This window comes from Micromesistius poutassou (genome assembly GCF_964030765.1).
Source record: "Micromesistius poutassou genome assembly, chromosome: 13".
Classification (NCBI taxonomy): Eukaryota; Metazoa; Chordata; class Actinopteri; order Gadiformes; family Gadidae; genus Micromesistius; species Micromesistius poutassou.
In genome coordinates this window covers 107635-120000 of record NC_140283.1, presented here as the reverse complement: position 1 = coordinate 120000, position 12366 = coordinate 107635, and the positions used below count along the sequence as shown (strand labels likewise).

At 44.5% G+C, this 12366-nt stretch overlaps 1 protein-coding gene across 2 annotated transcripts in view; it reads left to right on the top strand.

The window, feature by feature from the left end:
• The window catches only part of LOC311357721 (SITS-binding protein), a 33050-nt gene extending 22650 nt beyond the window's left edge, over positions 1–10400 (top strand). For both annotated transcript variants that reach the window (XM_084477757.1, XM_084477758.1), the window contains one exon: positions 8341–10400. In XM_084477757.1, coding sequence (XP_084333883.1) covers positions 8341–8514 — 174 coding nt within the window. In that variant the 3' untranslated portion in view covers positions 8515–10400. The remainder of the gene's footprint in view (positions 1–8340) is intronic.
• The last annotated feature ends 1966 nt before the right edge of the window (positions 10401–12366 follow it).

The following is a 12366-nucleotide window of genomic DNA, read 5'->3' as shown; positions in this document are numbered from 1 at the left end:
ATAAGTGTTTTGCTTCATAAGAGAAAATATGATGTTTAAAAATTCCACTCTCACATTGGCTGCAGTTGTTCCCATGAGAGCAGAATTCAAAATGTTCTCAAAAATTCAGTTTTTGAGATAAAATTCTGATATTTGCCAAACTTCATCAACCATGACTCCAGAATATTCTCAATTTTTTTCAGGAAGATTGAAAATGTATTTATCAAGAATTTGATGGTATACGTTTACAGTACTGTTTACAGTCATACATTTTCATGCACTGTAGGATCAATTTTTGCTTAATCAAAAATCCGAGAAACAAGTTTTGTTGAGGACGGTCTGGAGATGCTCTGTACCAAGTTTGGTGACAATTGAGCAAAAATTGTGGGAGGAGATACATTTTAAAAGTTTTACAGTTATTGAAAAAAACAGAGTGATGGACTTCATAATTTGTAATGAGTTTAAGTGGACAAAAGTTTCAGCAGTATTGAGGCTACATTGTGGTGAAGTTTCAACACTGTAGCATCTACCGTTGGTTTGGTAGGAATTTTTTAAGTTTTTAAATTTAAACGCTTATTGTGCCCCCCCTAGGAGGGGGGGCACAATAAGCGTTAATAAGCGGCACATGTCCTTGGAGTTGAGTGAATCTGGCATGGGACTGGACCTTTGTGCAAAGTTTGGTGAGTTTTCACCCATGGGAAGTATGACTTCCTTGGAAGAAGAAAGAAGAAGAAGAAGAAGAAGAAGAAGAAGAAGAAAGAATTCCTAGGAATACAATAGGTTCCCGGCAGCTTAGCTGCCCGGACCCTAATAATAATATATATATATATATTTTTTATGGAGAAGTGCTGTGTGTTCACGCAAGGAGAGTAAAACAACATTGACTTTCTACACTGACGCATGTGTCGTTGCTAGTTTGCACCCGGCGCAAAGCTGATTTTCCCCCGCAGCGAGGCGTGTCGGTGAAAAGCAGGGGCGTGTTCCGGCGCAAATGATACTTGGTGCTATTTTAGTGATCTAAAAAATGCGCCAATGCAATTGCGCCACTGACCGAAAAATACCTGGTCTATAGCGGATAGCGCAGTTGTTGTTGCTATTTTGACGTGCCATGGCAGGTCGGAACTACAACATAGCCTAGGCCTACGCTTACACACACGTAGGCTATACACAGCACAAACATGCAAACTATTAACCTGATTTAAATATTATGATGTCAAAGATTATTCATACGTGTGAAACTGCATAGAAATAACGTGTCCGCATATCATATATGTTTTAAGTTGTCTTTGCCGCAATTTACATGACGAATCAGTGTTTCTGAAGTTGGAGAAGAAAACGCTATTCCATGTGTGAATTATGCCTATTATTTGGCCATAAACTGAGCCATTTGAAGTTTGAAATTCATGTGGTCATGCATCTGTCTCAGCGGAGACTGCAAACGCGCTGTCAAAATATCAACTCACCAAGTCAAATACGCTGGGTCTTAAAGGGGATGGCTGGTGGAACGCTCATTGGTTTATTGCACGTTACGCCCAAAACACACCTACAGGTTTCAGCCCAACCCATTTTAGATTTGCGCCGGGCGCAAAGCTCATTTATCTCGCCGTCATAATAGCAACAGCACCGTAGAACCGCCCACAAAGTACTTTGACTTTGCGCCTTGACGTCTGCGTTTTAGACCGTCTAACTAGGGCCCTGAGAGCCACTTCAGGGTTTTTATTTTTTTAATGCCAGCCTGGACATTATTATCAATCAGCTACTGCAGAGATTCGTTGCTCTGTGTGAAACCACTGAGGCTATCCAACCCTCAGAAGTGAATAGTGCCACTGATGATGCCCTGTATGAGCATGCACAGCGCCTTGCTGACCACTACAACAGGGACATAAGCCCATGTTTCCCGAGCCAACTCCATGCCTTCAGAGCTTGTTTTAAGACTGAATTTGAAATAAAACATTGTGTCCATTGGCTATGTTTGCTTTTGATTAAGCCATCATTGTGCTGTTGGGAAATATGGTTGCGTGTTCAGCTGAATGGATTATTTGCATAGGCTAGTGTGTCAGTGATGCAAATAGTCACTGTCCGTGGTTCTAATAATGATTGTGTGTGCGTCCTTTTCCCTCTCTGCTAGGATTTGAACGTGTTGTGTGATGTAAGGATGCTAAGTCACTGTCCATGGTTCAAATAATGATTGTGCGGCTGTAGGCCTAGGCCCTATGGGGAGCGGATGCATGTTCGTCGTGCACGGGGGATGGGTGGGGGCGGATGGCGGGGGGGCCGAGCGCAAGACTTGCACCGGGGCCCAGTGCAACTAAGCTACGCCACTGCGCTCTCTCTCTCTTAATCAGTGATGGAATAACGGCGTTATATATATCGGCGGTACTACTCTCTCTCTCGCTCTCTCTCGCTCTCTCGCTCTCTCTACTGTTCTTCCTTGGTTATTGGGCACGAGACAATCGCATTAATGATGACTGTAGAATAGCTCAGACAGAGTTTTTCTTATGGAGTTTTATTTAACATTGCACAGCTAGTACATGTTATCAGTTCCAACATCGCTAGCCAACTAACCAACAGGGGTCTCATGCTCACGTGACTACGTGGCTCATTGGGCCAATCAAAACTCATCAATGCAATGCAGATACAACATTCTACATCTCCCTTATTTAGTTTAACACCTCCAAGAACAGGAGACATGCATTAAAAGACTAGAAAAATACATTTTTTTAACTAAACACATCAGTGGCAGAACACTGCTGTTAGATTAAGTGTTGTACTTGGGGTTGGGCTTCAAGGGTCTGCCATATCTGGAACGGGGGGTTGAGCACTCGGTAGGTGTTTGGATGGGGGTCTCACCGGAGTGGCCAGGTGAGTGCTCATTGTGCATGGGGGGCTGTGTCTCTGGGGACATTGGGACACCGGGTGGACTCCAGATGTTTTCATTGTCGGATGCTGGATCTGCTGATGGAAATGGATCAATCTCTACGGCCTGAGGGTGTTGTTCTGCCACAGGCAGCAGATGGCACATTTCTGACACTTAGCAGATTCCGTAGCAGGTCGGCCCCATCTCTTTTAGAGTTTTCAACAGGCGCTTTGCGCTTCGCACTGCTCGCTCTGCCAGTCCATTTGCTTGATGGTATTCCGGACTGCTAGTGACATGAGCGAAATCCCAGTCTTTGGCAAAGTCACAAAAAGTCTGACTCGTGAACTGTGCACCACAATAGCTTGTGGGGAATTCCATGAACAGAGAAATGCTGTTTCAGCTTGTTAATCACACACTGTGATGTGATGTTCTTTAGTTGGTCCATCTCAAACCATCCTGGATATGAGTCAACTAGGACAAGGTAGTGATGGCTGTTCCATTCAAATAGATCTGTTGCAGCTGTTGACCGAGGGAGCTCTGGGACTGCATGTAGTTGTAATGGCTCCTTTGGCTGATGAGGTTTCAAGGCATTGCTACATGACGACGAAGTTATCAATGTCTTTTGTCATTGTTGTCCAAAACACCACATTGCGTGCTCGTCGCTTGGTGGCCTCTCACGATCTCAACGATAACTGGTTTACCATATATGTAATCATAAAATTTAAAACAGGCAAACACCACGGCAAGCAGTTCTTTTTCTATTTGTGCGTACCTTTGCTCCGTTTCTGTGAGGGTACGAGAGGCACGCACTGCCTCCATCCTGGAGGCACGCACTGCCAAGGCCGTATTGTGAAGCGTCACATGTGAGAGTGACCAGTTTGTGCACATCGTAGTATGACAGCACGGGTGGTGATATCACACACTGCTTCAGTGTGTCAAATGCCTTTTGTTCTTGCTCTGACCAACACCATGCTATGTCCTTGTGCAGGAGCTGATGTAGGAGTTCTGTAATGTTGCTGTGGTTAGGAATAAACTTTCCAAGATAGTTCATCATTCCTAGGAAACATTGCAGTGCAGCTTTATCCGCAGGTGGCGGGATGTCAGCGATCGCCTGAATCTTTGCTGGGTCAGGCTTGAGCCCCTGTTCGGTGGTCCAACGTAGCTGACCTCCTTCAGTTGAAATGTGCATTTTTCTGGATTCAGCCTCAGCCGGACCTTACGTGCCCTATCTAGCACTTTCTGCACATTCTTGTCGTGCTCTTTGAGGTCTCTTCCACCAACGATGATGTCATCAACAATTATGGCACACGGGAGGCCCGCAAATATCTGCTCCATAGATCTCTGAAAAACTTCTGAGGTGGCACTGATGCCATATGGCATCAGTGCCATATGGCATCCACAAATGGAGTGGCAAAAGTGGTGAGAAACGAGTAATTTCAATCTAGTTTGATTTGCTCTTACTCTTGGCATCGAGCACTGAAAACACTTTTGCACCCGACATTTGCAGCCACTTCCTCGGCCGTGCGCATTGGATGGTGTGGGCGCATTATTGCCTCATTTAGGTCCCTTGGGTCGATGCACAACCGTATCTTGTCAGTGTCTTTTTTGTGTGTGGCTACCATTGAGGATACCCATTCTGTGGGCTCGGAGATGGGTGTGATGACTCCCGATTTTACCATGGTCTGCAACTCTGTCTTCACCTTGTCCATCATTGCTACTGGAACGTGACGAGGCGGGCGGACGACAGGAGTGACATTTGGATCCAACTTCATGTGGTATGTGACTCACTTCATCACTGAACAGGTCGTCATGAAACCACTTGTGCAGTAAATTTAGTCTTTCTTTTAGGTCTACATGAAAAACTTAATCTTTTAGAGTCATCAGATTCATTTCTAGGCAAGCCGGAAGCCCTAGTAGTGTCTGGACATTTCTGTTTACCACATGGAATTGTAGGCTGTAGAATCTATGGTTGCTCAGCTGACATTTTAGCAGCAGTGTTTATCACTGTACCTCCATATGCCACCAGCTTCACCCTCCTATTATTGTCAACTTATTCTCCATTTTTCACCTGCTTGAGTGTATCCAATGAGATGACGTTGCACTTTGCGCCAGTATCGACTTTCAGTTTGAGTTTTTTTCCATTGACAGTTACACAGCAGTTCAATTCTTCTTTGATATTCCTGTTATTTTCATTTAAAGCATTTATTTCGCTGCTATCTACTAGTGACAGTCCATCAATGTCAAATGACTCAGCGTCCTCACTGCAGCTGTCTGAGTTGGTTTGAGAAACCTGGTGCACAGACTTGTGCTGTTTGCTTTTAAATGCAGCTCGGCAGTGGCTTCGGAAATGGTTCAATTTGTTGCAGTGATGGCATTGCTTACCATATGCGAGGCACAGTTCTTTTTTCGCTGGGTGTTCATGACCACAGTTCCTGCAGCTTATGATGTTTTCTGATGCACCTTGATCTTTCTGTTGCTTATGGCCAGGTCTGTATCCTCTCTTGTCTCGGTGCACCGCATCCACGCTCATTGTTGAGGTGTGCGGAGTAGCCGCTAGTGTTCTGGTATGCTGTTTGTTCGTTCATTCGTTAATCTGGCATATTTTGATTGCTTTTGCCAACGTTAGCTCACACTCTCGTAGCAGTATCTTCCTCACGCTATCAGAGTTGATGCCGCAGACTAGCCTGTCTCTAATTAGTTCATCCTGCAGTGCTCTAAAATCACACATTTTTGCTTTATTTCTAAGTGCACTTAGATATGACTCTACGGTCTCACCAGGTTTTTGGTTCCTTGTGTTGAAAGAATGTCTCTCCATTGTGATGTTTGTTTGTGGATTGCAAATGTCCCTGAACTTTTGTTTCAAACACTCTGGATTCTTCCGCGATTCAGCTGGGCGGACCACGTCGCCATCATCGTCTAGCTGAGCTGCAGGATAGGTAAAAGTGTGTTCTCTCTCGATAGCCTCGCTTCCCACTAGATTGAGGAGTATGTAGGCTTTTGTCCGATCTGGCTTGTTACCGTGAGCTGCAGCTATGAAGATGTCATATTCCTGTTTGAATACTCGCCAGTTATCTGCGATTTCGTCAAGTTGCTAAAACTGGCGGATTGTGACGTCCGTTTTAGTCAACGATACAACACTTGACTCCCAGCTGCGAAGAGACCTTGTCTGGTTCCATCAGCTGATCATTTGTCAGACATGGAGCGGGGACTCCAGTGATGACACTGCACTGCCAGAAGACTGCATAAATCGAGTGGAAGCCACCCATTCGATGTTTTGGTGTAGATTTCATTTTGATCACGGATGACAGGTCGGATATGGTGCTGAACTTTGCAGGTGCGGGTCTCAAAAAATGGATATGATTCATAAATAAAACAAGTCAGACACCTTTAACAGAAAATCAATAGCCTCATTTGAACGGCTGCGACAAATATATTATATATTGATTATATCGATTATTTAGATATGATAGATGATATCTTAATATCAGATAGATAGATGATTATATGAAGGTGTTATACCAATGGGAGGCCACGTGACCTAGTTCGGGTGCCATCGTTCGTGTGTTTATCTGGTGTCAATTTCGGGACAGTGTGACATGGGCATCATCGAACACCAGCAGGTCTGGACGCCGAAATCCATCAGCCATGTCTTCCACTTTCGTGCTCACCGAAAGGTCTGAATCATCATCAAACATATATGGTCCAATTCAAGAAAACGTTCCACTAACCACGTGCAGTACCACGTAGACGTTTTACTTCTGACACCATGTTTAATTAGCTCAGATGGAGGCTTTCTTATGATATCTTATTAGAGTTTTATTTAACATTGCACAGCTAGTACATGTTATCAATGCAATGCAGATACAACATGACGATTACACGAGTGTAATCGTGAAAGTGCCTCTCCACGTCGGTGTCAAGTAATTCATCATCATTCAACATCTTTCAACGTTGCATGCTTACATGCATTCCATGCTTCCGAGCATGAACGTGAACATGCACATGTATTTTGAGTTCCGTTAAAGAGGGGTGGAGATGGGGTCCAGATTTTTTGACACATTTGAGCATTTAAAAATGTACTTGAAAGTATTGCAATAGTTACTTTCCACAGTAAAATATAATATATATAATAATAAGATCAGATCTGAGCATAACAATTAACAATGGCACTTTATATGATCTGCTCACTGCAAGTAAAATGTATTATTATTATTATTATTATTATTATTATTATTATTATTATTATTATTATCAATAAGTTCATTTGTTGTTGGTTACTATGAACAAAATAATTTCCTCATACAAATGGAAAATTACAGAGCCGCCAAAGTGACATGAAGGAAAAAAAAGACGAAGAAAAAACAACATGTACTGGGGACAAACACTGGCTATAGTTTTGCGAGATCTTGACTTTGATTTGCAAGATCTTGTGTTTGTTTCCTTCATGTCACTTCGGCGGCTCCGTAGAAAATAGCCCACATGCCTTTATTTTTTGTGTTGGAATGAAATTATATAATGAAACTTAGAATTTAATTGTTGAATTCAAGACAGCTAGGTTTGATATGTTTGTTACAGTGTTTTCTTGGTTGCATCTGAAAGTTGGACCAAAGCCAATGTAATTCAAATACAATTAGCCAAATAAAGGCCTCAAGTTGGAAGTAAAATCTGGGCTGTGTTTTTTCTCTCAATGCTTCAATAGGTCGATCTTGCCTTTCACCAAGGCTGTGGTCAGGGATCTTGGGCTTAAAAAGGATGATGACCACTGGTTTAAACCAATCATGTTGGGGTCTGGGGTCCGAGATCAGTAACGTATAGGGGTGCACAAACCAGCCCTCATTGGTCATCTGTAATAAAGAGCATGTAATGGTTCCAAACCAGCTCAGCGTACATTAAAAATTGCCTTCTGAAAGCTCCATCCACTGGCACCATTGAATTGAACTTTCAATAGAATATCTAGCTGATGAAAAGAAGTGTTTCTGTGTTTCTGGTGTCCTGGCCCAGGCTGAGCGCCGTCTCCTCTCCAGATTAGAGACCAGGGCACTGGGTGGCGCTTTGGGGGCCAGAGTTGGGTTGCACCTGTCAGCAGACGGCAGGTGCACTTGATACGCGTAAGCGGCGGTGAGCGATATGAGAACTGGCGTAGGGCATCGTAACCAGAGGTGGTGTTAATCATGCGGTGCGAGCTCCTTCACATCCTAACTCCATCTTCCCCTGGGAGTAGGGTGTAGTCGGAGCAGGGCTGCAACCCGTCCTTTGGTATTATCTGATAAATGGTTTGCATTTCCCTGGCCACAAAATGTCATTTTTTTTGGTTTTCTCTCAATAAATAGTGTTTGTGATAAATAAATACTGTTATTGCTGTTATAAAATAGAGCCAGAAGTGAGAATAAACATCTCACCTGTCGCCAGGCTCCTGGAGCTCAGCGGTTCAGGTTGAGCAGCTTAGCGCCTCCATCAGACACTGCAGTCTCTGATGGAGGCGTCGTGACGGTGTTGGCTTGCAGGTGCTGGTGGCGCCGGTGGTGGAGCGGGGCGCAGTGCAGAGGGACATCTACCTACCTGACGGGGGCTTCCAGTGGCAGGACAGCCGCAGCGCCGAGGTGTTTGACGGTGGGACGCTGCTACAGGACTACCCAGTGGCCCTGGACCAGGTGGCCATGTTCTCGCGGAGGAGCTGAGTCACCTGACCAGCCAAAGTCACATGACCCGCCCCATGCTGTTTGATCTTACTTTGTTCTTTGTTAAGCCGTGCTATTTTCAACTTGCACTTTTCCACACAAAAGAAAGACCATTGACCGTGTCTTAAGACTCGATCTTGAGATTGAAATATATATGTATTTATATATATATACCTGTATATATATTGTTTTTTATACTTGCACTTTACAGTACAAAACTATTTGTATTTTTCACTGTGAGGTTTTTTTCTTCCTTTTTCTAAATCAGTTGTACCTCTTTTTAATGTGTTTGTTTGCTTTTAGTTGTATGCAAGTGACAGAGAAAGGTCTCTGTGTTTACATCCATCAATCTCTACAGTCTTTAACCCTCTACAGGTGGAGCTGAGCTAGCTCCTCCTGGTCTACAATATCCTCTCACGACCAAATAAGTAAAACACAAAACAAGGACAGTTGGAGAGTTGGACGAGGGAGGACCCTTCTGGGCCCTCACAGGAACATGACCCTACCTTCTTACCACTTGTTGTGTGACCATTGGAAAGGATTTTACTGGAACTTTCTCGAGCCAAACGGCTGTTGTATCATAAATATACCTCAAGTTTGCCTTTCACCGCTTCCCTCCAGACAATCAGCACTTATTCTCTGCTTTACTACTCCAGAGAATGATTCAACATGCAACTCTATTTGCTGGATTCAACTTATTATGTAGCCTATAGTAGGCCTGTATGTAGGCACAAATGGTAATAGTTCTGCTAAATAATGTGAAACATGTGGATTTTTGACAGTAGTTGGAAATTCCAAGTTCAGAAAGTGAAAATCCTGCCCTGTTTTGGCCCCACCTCACACCTGATTTCACTTCTCATTGGCTGCTGCCTAATGAGCAAATGAAAAGGGTTGACTCCAAATACTGGAATGGATTTTTCCAAGCTTGGATTCTGGAATCTCTACCTCTGTTGTTTCTGTTGTATTTCTTAGGATCATCCAAGCATTGTTTTTGGGTGACTTTCTCGTTGACCAGCCTGCACTCCTGTTGTGATGCTGAAAACTTTGATGAGTGCCAAGCAGAGTGCTAAAGAAAGCCCTCGATGACACCTCAGATGCGGGAAAGAGATAGAAATAACATGGGGGGAATCTTAGCTCCACAACACAATCCTATCTCTCATAGCAGGCCTCTGCGTTAACATCGCTTACCACTCAGAATGTGTTCCTTGAAACGAGATGCATGATGTCGTGCTCTGTAAGCAGGCATCGTTGGACAGTGAAGGATAAAACCACTTCCACAATTTTCCAGACTAGAATGAAGAGTGCCTAGAGCTTGATGCTTATAAATGTACGGTTTTGCGCTGACGCTGTTCGATGTCATGTGGCCAGGACTCACTCAAGGGCCTTCAAGCCTTGGCTAAAGCAGTGAGATCATTTGTTTATGTCTATATTGTCATTCTGGGACCCCCTTCATCACACTACGAACAAACACAATTTAATTGATCGCTAATCGATTGTATAGCCTTGATCCTAACAAGTTTACTGTGTATCAATGTTCTACTGAAGCTTAACGAATCACCCCTAGTCTTAACGTTTTGCAGTGGGCTGCAAACACCCCGACGTCTTAATCTTTCCTAAAAGCAGAACAAACAATGAACGGAAGAACTGTGATTTCCTTCGGTGTGAAGAGCCTTTCTTGTCGCCGATGGCGTGTGCTTTCTATTGAACGCTGTGCAACTTGAACTGGCAGACAGAGCGTCATGGGCCTCCTCATGCCTCTGGATGAGGTGAGGGCCTCGTGAGCCTCTGTCTCTGTGCCACTCTTAAAATCGTTGAAGAATTGCAGTATCAGCAATGTACATATTACGATGACTGTGCCATTACAAGTGTCCTTCTCTTCTGTAAATCACAGAACCTCTAATTGACAATGTTGCAATAAAGTTTACATTTTCTTACCACAAACATTAGACTTTCTGGTATCATCGCTGTGTTTAATGACATTTAGGCAGATATACTGTTATTTATTTAAGGTCATTTATCTAGTTTTCATGAGTGGAGTAAAATATTTGTTAAATATTTGTCAACGTGTCTACATACGTGTCTGTGATTCCGATCCTAATTGCACCTCAACCCCTATGAAATCATTTTCCTAAATGGAGTTTAAAGGAGATTCTCAAAATAATTACCTCACAGAGCCCCCCCCCCCCCCGGCTGCTGTCCACTCTGGGGCTCTGGGTTCTTCGCTGCAACCCAATACGGTCGCTCAGCGCAAACCCCCTCCCCAGACACACACACACTGTTCACCTGACCTCACCCCCCCCCCCCCCCCCCCACCCCTCTCCAGAGCATCGGGACACTGGCCTGCAGGCGCTCGTGATTAAGACATGTTGATGAAACATCATAAAATGGGTTTCTGAAAGGGCCGACTGAAGAGGAACGACTGAGAGGTTGAAAGCATGTTTCATCCTTGCTTTATTATTATAATATGGAGAATGACTGATAGAGAGAACCACCAGTACCCATAACACCCCCCAGCAAACCCCAGGAGTCAGGAGGGAGTACCCCTCTCCTGGATGAATGAATATAAACCAGGACTAGCAACATGGCTGCCCTGCCGTCCCTCGCTGCTCAGTGGCTCAGAGTGAATCCAACTGGCTCAGAGCCGCCCCGGCCCACTAACTTATTTTAGAAAGTGCAAGTCAAGGTGTTAAGTTTCAGCGTCTGCTCTGATCAGTGAATGGGTTTCCCAGCTTGCATCTCACCAGAAGGACAACTCAGCTATGCTGCTGCCCGGCACGGCCTGCTGGTGGAAACCTGCACTCAGGAATGGTGTTTTTACCTTCACAGACTTAGGATTTGTGTTCTCATAAGGTTGTAACTTAGTTGTGAACTCAGATGGGAAATTTGGGATATGGAATATAGCCTACATCTTGTCATTGTAATAATGATAGACACTTATATCATAGCTGTTAGGTTGGTTGTCACACAGAGGGATGCGTGTGAAATCAATCCCTGTTGCCCTGCTGCCAAACGGCAGGTTCACATGTTGATAAACCGCGAGCAGGTCCAGGGAATGCAGGCCTTGAAACACAAGCCAGCCAATGAGAGCTTGGCCAGGGGTGACATGGGGGCTCGGAAACATTGTGGAGGAGTATGTTTGTGTGTGTTCGCGTGTGTGTGTGTGTGTGTGGGGGGGGGAGGCGGCAGCCAATATGGTGGAAAGCGTGAGATGGGAAAGGGTCGGGTGAACTGACTTCCTTCTTCTCCTCTCCTGGGAAACCTGGCCCCTAACCACACCTTTAAACCGCTAGGGTTTGATGTGAGGTCATGCTGGGTGTCCCTGGGCCAGAGAAAGCAGGTAAGCATCGGATCGGCCCCAGCTAGCGCAAGGCTAACACCTCACCACTAGGAGGAGACCAAAGCATTCACTTCAATTATCGCACCTCAAAATGGAAATCGTTAGGGAGAATAAGGTTAAACGTTAAACAAAGTTAGGAGTTGAGGGAGCGAATTGAGGTGGGGCAATGCGGGTGTTTGTGTCAAATGCTGACACCCGTCAGAAATGCGCACGCTGTATAGCGCATTTCTTACATGCTTTTCCTGCTATTTGATGATGGGAAAACCCATTAAACTATTAGCCTCGGAACCAGATGAATCCGCAATCTCATGTTTCAATTGCTCTGCAGATAGGGTCTGGCTCCCCTCCCATACAAAAATATCTTTGCTCGGTACGAGATAGACCAATCAATCACAGAAATTAATCTAATAGGAGGTGGGATAAATATGATGACGGCGAAGAGGAGCGCCGGAGAGGCATTTCAACAACAACAAAGATGGCTGCCACTGATGCAGAATGGTCGGTTGAAAGTAGAA